Below are 9,310 nucleotides of genomic sequence, written 5' to 3'. Positions count from 1 at the left end.
TTTCTTTTTTTGCTGAATTTATGTGTACTCTGTATGCAGCAAAGTTGATAATATGGGTTACAAAGCCTGTAAATTGGAAAGTTGAACATGCCATATCATTAGTTGGTTCTTCTGCTGAGCCAGAGACTCTTCTCTCTCCTGTTCCACATGTAAATGTCTGGCCAGTTCCAGCATCCGCTGGTGGTTGAACACTGACTCCACCTGGTGGACACAGAAAAAAAAACTGTGATACTGTCTCGGCATCTGATTGAGATTGAGTTTCACCTCACACGACAGCCGGGAGCCACTACCACTGACCTCAGTTTCCTCTTCTGGCATGGCCTTAAATTATGATCCACTAAAATAGCACTCTACTACTCTTCTGCCCTGGAAAAGGGTGAAGCCGTGAGCCTCTCAGATGCCTGTCTAGACTCATTACCAAAAGGAATCCGTTGGCGTGTATAAGAGGTCATGTTTTCATTCCTCTGCGAGTCCCTGTGAGTTTCAGGCATTATGACAGGGTGGTCTTCCTCAAACAGACTGTCTGTCTTACCCTCTTCTTCAGCAGCTCCACTCGCTTGATCAGCTGGTCCTTCTCCTCTTCCATAGCACCAATGTCCTGAGGTTGGCGAAAATATTGTGTTTTAGCACTGTCTTAAGCGTATTCAATGTGAAACCTATTGAAAAGGTGTCACACTTTTCCACTGATCTCTGCAGTGGAAAAGCCAGAGCTTTTCAGTTGCTCACACTCCTTATGGTAGGTCTTGAATCCTTCCATTAGTTCTTCATACTACAAAAACAACAGATCAAACACTATGCAATGATGAATCATATCTTAATTATGCATTCCATCACATCTTTCTGGCCCACAGTGAACTTAAAAATAATAAAATAAAGGTTTTAATCATGGCATCATAGTGTGATCTCTCTAGTCTAGCGAGAGGAGGAGTCATTATCCCACGTTCCCATTATCCCATGTTATGCTTGTGTAACAGTGTAGGTTCCGTCCATCTCTTCGCCCCAACCCGGGCTCGAACCAGGGACCCTTGCACACATCAACAACTGACACCCCACGAAGCAGCGTTACCCATCGCGCCACAAAAGCCGCGGCCCTTGCAACGCAAGGGGAAACCCTACTTCAAGTCTCAGAGCGAGTGACATCACTGATTGAAATGCTATTAGCGCGCACCACCGCTAACTAACTAGCCATTTCACATCAGTTACACTCACCCCCCCCCCTTTGACCTCCTCCTTTTCCGCAGCAACCAATGATCCGGGTCAACAGCATCAATGTAACAGTGTAGGTTCCGTCCCTCTCTTCGCCCCAACCAGGGCTCGAACCAGGGACCCTTGCACACATCAACAACTGACACCCCACGAAGCAGCGTTACCCATCGCGCCACAAAAGCCGCGGCCCTTGCAACGCAAGGGGAAACCCTACTTCAAGTCTCAGAGCGAGTGACGTCACCGATTGAAATGCTATTAGCGCGCACCACCACTAACTAACTAGCCATTTCACATCGGTTACATTTGCACCTTGAAGTCAGTGTTAAACAAACCTGGTGACAGGTGTCAGTGATGACACCACCCTGCAGGAACTCTGCAGGCACCTCCAGCTTAACCAGGAAGCGAGCCAGGTAAGCTCTCTTCTTCAGCTCTGTGATCCTCTGCAGCAGCCAGTGAAGGATAGGGTGAATCACATGCTTACTACCAGTCACCAGGCCCTGTCTGAAACTGCTCCTGTATGAAGAAAGAGGACAGTGAGAAGCAAACACTCTCAGTGTTCTATTCAATGTCATTGGTTCTACTGCTAAAATCTGCTTTGATTTTGTAAGTTGTCAGTCAAGAATACCTACAGATCAGACATATTCCCAGGTGGTTTGTATTTCAACATCCCTAGCAAAGTGAACATTCTCTTTGCTGTTTGGTCAGGCATTTCTTCACGGATATCAATAGCTTACCGAAATTAATAAAATATGATTTACAATTCATTCACACATTTTACACACACTTTAGGTGACTGACTGATAATTGGAAACAATAGTAGTGGGGCCCCAAATGGGGTAGGTGTCATCATCAACATTACATTTGCGACATAATATCAACTCATGATCAAAAGTATGAGGTTGTTGTTTACATTGCCATTGTTTACATTATCATTGTTTACATTATCTTACCTTAGGGTCAATTTCAGCCAGAACATCGTTGAGAATCTCCAGCAGTTGCATTGGCCCCAGTGAGTCGAAGGTGATCAGGTTAACGTTTTTCTTGAAGGGGTCTTTATTCAGGTGCTCAACAATAAATGTAAGTTGCTTGCTCATCTTAAAATCAACTGGGCAGCTAACGCTAAAGCGAGATAAAGAATTTTAGCTAATGTTAGCTAGTCAAGAGGATTAGCAAAAATACAGAATCAAAACTAGCATTACGTTAGCTTGCTACGTACTGTAAAGTTAGCTATTTAGCTAGATGCCGTTATAAAACGTTAGGTGGATAGCTTGAAGCATAGCTAGCTACACGCTAACAAGACAGTTCGTATGCACAAAGTGGCCAGCTGGCTTGTCCCCTTGTTTATTTCGAGGAATACTCGTTTTAAACACCATAACAACGTTCACAGTCAGCAAAGCAAGACCATTCGTATCCGTTTTGGTAACCAGACACAAACGTACCCGAGCTGGTTGCTAACAGGAAGTCTTTCAGCTTGTTCAAGAGGGCAAAGATTGTTTGACAAGATCGTCGAGTGACTGCTCTAACAATGGACATAGCTTCAAAATAAAAGTCCTCCTTTTACTTGACCACAATATCAGAAATTATAGTGCATTTTGCCTGTTGCAAGATGCGTTCAGTTTCTCTGATCTTACCCTCCCCTTTTCATAGGAGGGATTAAGGCTTATTTTTTTTGTTCTAGTGGTCTGCCAAGGTGGATAAATTAAATAAAAGATACAATCAGTAAATGTTTTAATAACGGGACATCGAAATGTGTTTTAAACAATAATGTTAAATATAAATTAGTTAAAAAGGAATTCATGATTGAAATTTAAATATTCTTCCTTAAATAATATCTGGAATAATCGTTTAATTTCCATTCAACTAGATAGTACTGTCCCCCATGCTGCTCCCCGTCAGGGTCTGAGGATTCTGAAACAACGTAGGCTCTTGAAACGCATCCGTGCATTGGTAGATGTGGTGTACATTGTTATAAACAGTTATTACACTGCTATAGACTGTTACTCTCACTGTTATCGACGGTTACAAACACGTATTACAAAGGCCCCCAGTGTCCGGTCTGGGGCGTGAAGTCAGGAACTCTGCTGGTCGGTTACTGCGTATCAACCTTGCGGTGCCAAAAGCCCCTGGTCTGCCCTAGAAAGCCTATGTAAATTACGATCGCCAGAACGGCCAAATCCATTTATTTTAGACAGCCGTTTGGGGATCTAAAATCAGTTTATGCTGACACACACCAATCACGGGCCTTCAGGCGTGGAGGCTCGTGCTCTCATGCATAATGGTTCTTTTAAGAAAACTGGGAACTCGGGGGAAAAACGAGCTGAAATCATGAAATCAGTGTGCTCCATGTCGGAAAATCGGAGCTCTAGAAAGAGTCCTGACTTGGAATTCTGAGTTAAATGACCGTTCTAAAAATGTATAATCCCAGTTGGAGCTCGTTTTTTTTCAGAGTGGCCAACTGTCTTGAACGAAATGAAGTCGGAGATTTCCAAGTTCCCAGATGTTTTAAATGCGGCAATAGCATAGACGTCACAGATAGAGCAATGAGACAGATATTTCACACGATGTATAAATGTGAAGCATCCGTTTAACGTTTCCACTCACTATCAAATTTGGTAGTGATAGGAAGCCCAGTGGCCTGAGAAGATTGATTTTGGCCGACATTCTGCTAATTTTCTCATTGATGAAACATTCATTTCTCAATACAGTTTTCTGTTCACAAAACTAGAATATGTTACGAACAGAGTGGACTAAGTTTTGTAGACTTTTACCCTATGCCAAATTTTTACAAAACGGCATTGTTTAGAAGGCTTACAGAGGCAAATGATGTTATTGCACACACGCACTTCACAGAGTTGGCGTTCCCTGTCGGAAATATGCAAACGTAGGTTAGAACGCGCCAATAGGATCTTGCTAGTTCGTACGTGGCTCTGCCCATCTTGCTTGTTCTGCCCACTATGACTCATTTGTTCCGATTTGAAAGGACAGGCTATGGTCTATCTTGGTTTAGTTATACAAATCTTTCTAGACATTAAAAAATGAAAAATAAATGTAACAAGTAATTAAAGAACAGCAATAAAATAACAATAGCGAAACTATATAGGGGGGGGAGGGGGGTACCGGTACAGAGTCAATGTGCCGGGGCACCGGTTAGTTGAGGTAATATGTACATGTAGGTAGAGTTAGAGTTATTAAAGTGACAATGCATAGATGATAACAACATAGAGTAGCAGCGGTGTAAAAGGGCTGGGGGGGGGCAATGCAAAAAGTCTGGGTAGCCATTTCATTAGGTGTTCAGGAGTCTTATGGCTTGGGGGGGTAGAAGCTGTTAACAAGCCGTTAAGAAGCCTTTTGGACCTAGACTTGGTGCTCCGGTACCGCTTGCCGTGCAATAGTAGAGAGAACAGTCTATGGCTAGGGTGGCTGGAGTCTTTGACAATTTTTAGGGCCTTCCTCTGACACTGCCTGGTATAGAGGTTCTGGATGGCAGGAAGCTTGGCCCCGGTGATGTACTGGGCCGCACGCATTACCCTCTCTAGTGCCTTGCGGTCGGAGGCCGAGCAGTTGCCATACCAGGCAGTGATGCAACCAGTCAGGATGCTCTTGATGGTGCAGTTACAGAACCAATCGAGGATCTGAAGATCCATGCCAAATCTTTTCGGTCTCCTGAGGGGGAATAGGCTTTGTAGTGCCCTCTTCATGACTGTCTTAGTGTGTTTAGACCATGATAGTTTGTTGGTGATGTGGACACCAAGGAACTTGAAGCTCTCAACCTGTTCCACTACAGCCCCGCAGCCCCGTCGATGAGAATGGGTGCGTGCTCGGTCCTCCTTTTCCTGTAGTCCACAATCATCTCCTTTGTCTTGATCACTTTGAGGGAGAGGTTGTTGTCCTGGCACCACACAACCAGGTCTCTGACCTCCTCCCTATAGGCTGTCTCATCGTTGTCTGTGATCAGGCCTTCCACTGTTGTGTCCTTGGCAAACTTGATGATGGAGTAGAAGTCGTGTCTGGCCATGCAGTCATGAGTGAACAGGGAGTACAGGAGGGGACTGAGCACGCACCCCTGAGGGGCCCCCGTATTGAGGATCAGCGTGGCGGATGTGTTGTTACCTACCCTTACCTCCTGGGGGTGGCCTGGCAGAAAGTCCAGAATCCAGTTGCAGAGGGAGGTGTTTAGTCCCAGGGTCCTTAGCTTAGTGATGAGCTTTGAGGGCTTTATGGTGCTGAACGCTGAGCTGTAGTCAATGAATAGCATTCTCACATAGGTGTTCCTTTTGTCTAGGTGGGAAAGGGCAGTGTGGAGTGCAATAGAGATTGCATCATCTGTGGATCTGTTGGGGCGGTATGGAAATTGGAGCGGGTCTATGGTTTCTGGGATAATGGTGCTGATGTGATCCATGACCAGCCTTTCAAAGCACTTCATGGCTACAGACGTGAGTGCATGATCACACAGTCATCTGGAACAGCTGGTGCTCTCATGCATGTTTCAGTGTTACTTGCCTCGAAGCGAGCATAGAAGTAATTTAGCTCGTCTGGTAAGTTTGTGTCATCATACCAACATGCCTTCCCTGTGGCTCAGTTGGTAGAGCATGGTGTTTGCAACGCCAGCATGGTGTGTACAACGCCAGGGTTGTGGGCTCGATTCCCACGGGGGGCCAGTACAAAATAAATGAAAATGAAATGTATGTATGTATTCACTACTGTAAGTCGCTCTGGATAAGAGCGTCTGCTAAAATGTAAAAAAATGTAATCATCTAGACAGCAGAGACTGTTCAGGTGCATCAAAGCTGGGGACCGAGAAACTAAAAAACAGCTTCCATCTCCAGGCCATCAGACTGTTAAATAGTCACCACTAGCCAGCCTCCTCCCAGTACCTTGCCCTGAACTTTAGTCACTGTTACTAGCCAACTTCCACCCTGTACTCAATCCTGCACCTTAGAGACTGCTGCCATATGTACATTGTCATTGAACACTGGTCACTTTAATAATGTTTACATACTGTTTTACCCACTTCATATGTATATACTGTATTCTAGTATATAACTACTGCTGTACACACCTTTTCTATTCATATACGCTCCATACTGTCTATACACACACCGTCATATACTGTACATATACAGTACACTGAGTATACCAAACATTAGGAACACCTTCCTAATATTGAGTTGTACGTGACCAAAAACATTTTATTTGGATTTGATTTAGGCTTTCTAAGACACTGGGGGCCTGTGCCATAGACATTAAGGTTGGCTCTCTTTGGCAGGATGAAAATGACTACATTGACCATGATGCTTTGCTAGTTCCGGCCATTTTCACCATGATCCTTAGCGATTTTTGGTGCCATTTTGCCCCATTCAGCAATATGGGGTGCTTCAAATTCAAATACTTCCAGCTTCTTGAGTTTTCCATAGGAATATTTTTTTCTGTAATTTTCAGTAGAAGAGCCCTTTTATATTTCTGGATTTGAACATTGTAAATAATAGTTCCACAACAGACACTATCATATTGTTCCAATACTGTTGGCATAATAGTATTACTGTGTCTCTGTATATGTAAGGGGTGCGTGTTGGTGGCAGGGAAGTCAGGCGCAGGTGAACGAACTTGGTATAAACAGAGTTGTTTAATAAATGCTGATAAAACTCCAAAACAACAAAGTGGGTACAAAACCTGTCGCACATCAACACTGACTAGCACATCACATCCAATCAAAACAATCTCCGACAAGGACATGAGGGGAAACAGAGGGTTAAATACACAACATGTAATTGATGGGATTGGAACCAGGTGTGAAGGAAGACAAGACAAAACCAATGGAAAATGAAAAAAGGATCAGTGATGGCTAGAATGTCGGTGACGTCGACCGCCGAACACCGCCGAACAAGGAGAGGGACCGACTTTGGCGGAAGTCGTGACAGTATAGTTGAGGGTATATTGGTTCAATAATACTGAAGTCAGTTTTGGTCCCAGAGGGGATCTCAATGCTGTTACAAATAACCAAGTTAACCTGACTTAATGAAACCTGAATAAAAAAATTATAGATGTACTTGTCATTATTTTATTTTAACTTTACATTATACCCTGTGTTATAGTAGATCACTGGTTAATACAGACTACACCTTATTTATTTCTACCAACATTTCTGTCCACAACTTCTGAATCAGGTAATAATTAAACAGATACTGTTGTGCTGCCTTTCCAACTATTGTAAACTTTCCACACAAATATTAAGACCTTCACATTGTAGGTCTGTTGTTTTAACAATGTAATAATAATATATGGCATTTAACAGATGCTTTTACCCAAAGCGACTTACAGTCATTCGTGCATACATTTTACGTATGGGTGGCCCCGGGAATCGAACCCACAACCCTGGCCCTGCAAGCTTCATGCTCTACAGGACCACCATTAGAATGTAATGACATAGACATTAAAACCAGTATATAGCGATAGTGCTTTCCTATGGAAAACCCCCGATGGCGCCGGAAGTATTTGAATTTGAAGCACCCCATATTGCTGAATGGGGCTAAATGGCACCAAAGATCGCTTAGGATCATATAGTATTGGAACAATATGATAGTGTCTGTTGTGGAACTATTATTTCCAATGTTCATATCCAGAAATAGAAAAGGGTTCTTCTACTGAAAATGACAGAAAAACTTCAGAGAAATGCTGAAATGTCAACACCTCCCCCTCTCAATGATGAGCTCTGTACTCACTGTAACAGTGCAGGATGACAATGAAAGAAATACAGTCTTTCAGTCTTCAGGACTGTCCAATAGCGTACGATCAGAGGGAAATAATATGAATGAAGTTAAAAGGCTCCATCATTCATGCCAATTCAGGTTAGTCGAACAACTCCAAGTTTGTAGCGTCGTAATGCTGTAGCTACTATTTGACAGGAGGTCGTACGAATGGGGCTTGTGCAGAGAGACAGGGTAAGGAGTAGTAAAGTCCCGACTGACCAGGACCTCTCAGCCCTCCTGTCCAAAGTCCTTTGTGAACTCCCTGATCTTGAACAAGTCCTCCGTGCTGACTGTGGATCTTGTGGTGGATAGTGAGCGCAACCTGTCAGACTGGAGAACAGAGGGACACAGAGAAGACAAACAAAATCATGGTTCAGCAATTACACAAATGTACTCGTCAATTTGCAATGCCTGGATGTGTATGTTGAAACAGCATGTTCCAGTATGTCAAATCAAATTGTATTGGTCACATACACATGGTTAGCAGATATTAATGCGAGTGTATAGAAATGCTTGTGCTTTCAGTTGCGACTGTGCAGTAAAATCTAACAAGTAATCTAACAATTCCCCAACAACTACCTAATTCACACAAATCTAAAGGGGTGAATGAGAATATTTACATATAAATATATGGATGAGCGATGGCCGAGCGGCATAGGTGTGCAATAGATTGGATAAAATACAGTATATACATATGACATGAGTAATGTAAGATATGTAAACATTATTAAAGTGGCATTATTTAAAGTGACATTGTTTAAAGTGACTAGTGATCCATTTATTAAAGTGGCCAGTGATTGGGTCTCAATGTAGGAAGCAGCCTCTCTGAGTTAGTGATTGCTGTTTAGCAGTCTGATGGCCTTGAGATAGAAGCTGTTTTTCAGTCTCTCGGTCCCCGCTTTGATGCACCTGTACTGACCTCGCCTTCTGGATGGTAGTGGTGCGAGCAGGCAGTGGCTCGGGTCGATGTTGTCCTTGATGATCTTTTTGGCCTTCCTGTGACATCGGGTGCTGTAGGTGTCATGGAGGGCAGGTAGCTTGCCCGCAGGGATGCGTTGTGCAGACCTTACCACCCTCTGGAGAGCTTTGCGGTCGAGGGCGGTGCAGTTGCCGTACCAGGCTGTGATACAGCCCAACAGGATGCTCTCGATTGCGCATTTGTAAATGTTTGTCAGGGTTTTGGGTGACAAGCCAAATTTCTTCAGCCTCCTGAGGTTGAAGAGGCACTGTTGCGCCTTCTTCATCACACTGTCTGTGCGGGTGGACCATTTCAGTTTGTCTGTGATGTGTACGCCGAGGAACTTAAAACTTTCCACTTTCTCCACTGTTGTCCCTTCGATGTGTGGGTGCTCCCTCTG

The 9,310-nt window shown here is 43.7% G+C and overlaps 1 protein-coding gene across 1 annotated transcript; it reads right to left on the bottom strand.

Moving 5' to 3' along the window:
- Window positions 1–3,641, bottom strand: LOC115199965 (intraflagellar transport protein 81 homolog). Its single transcript, XM_029762558.1, has 4 exons — window positions 2,157–3,641; window positions 1,539–1,719; window positions 533–598; window positions 1–201 (listed from the first exon to the last, which is right to left on the bottom strand). Exons 1-4 carry the CDS (start codon window positions 2,180–2,182, stop codon window positions 58–60), a joined length of 417 nt encoding a protein of 138 aa, XP_029618418.1. The 5' UTR covers window positions 2,183–3,641; the 3' UTR covers window positions 1–57.
- Window positions 3,642–9,310: the final 5,669 nt, after the last annotated feature.

Source organism: Salmo trutta, chromosome 9, assembly GCF_901001165.1.
Source record: "Salmo trutta chromosome 9, fSalTru1.1, whole genome shotgun sequence".
Taxonomy (NCBI): Eukaryota; Metazoa; Chordata; class Actinopteri; order Salmoniformes; family Salmonidae; genus Salmo; species Salmo trutta.
Note: the sequence above shows the minus strand (reverse complement) of the source record. Positions and strands in the feature narration are given on the sequence as shown.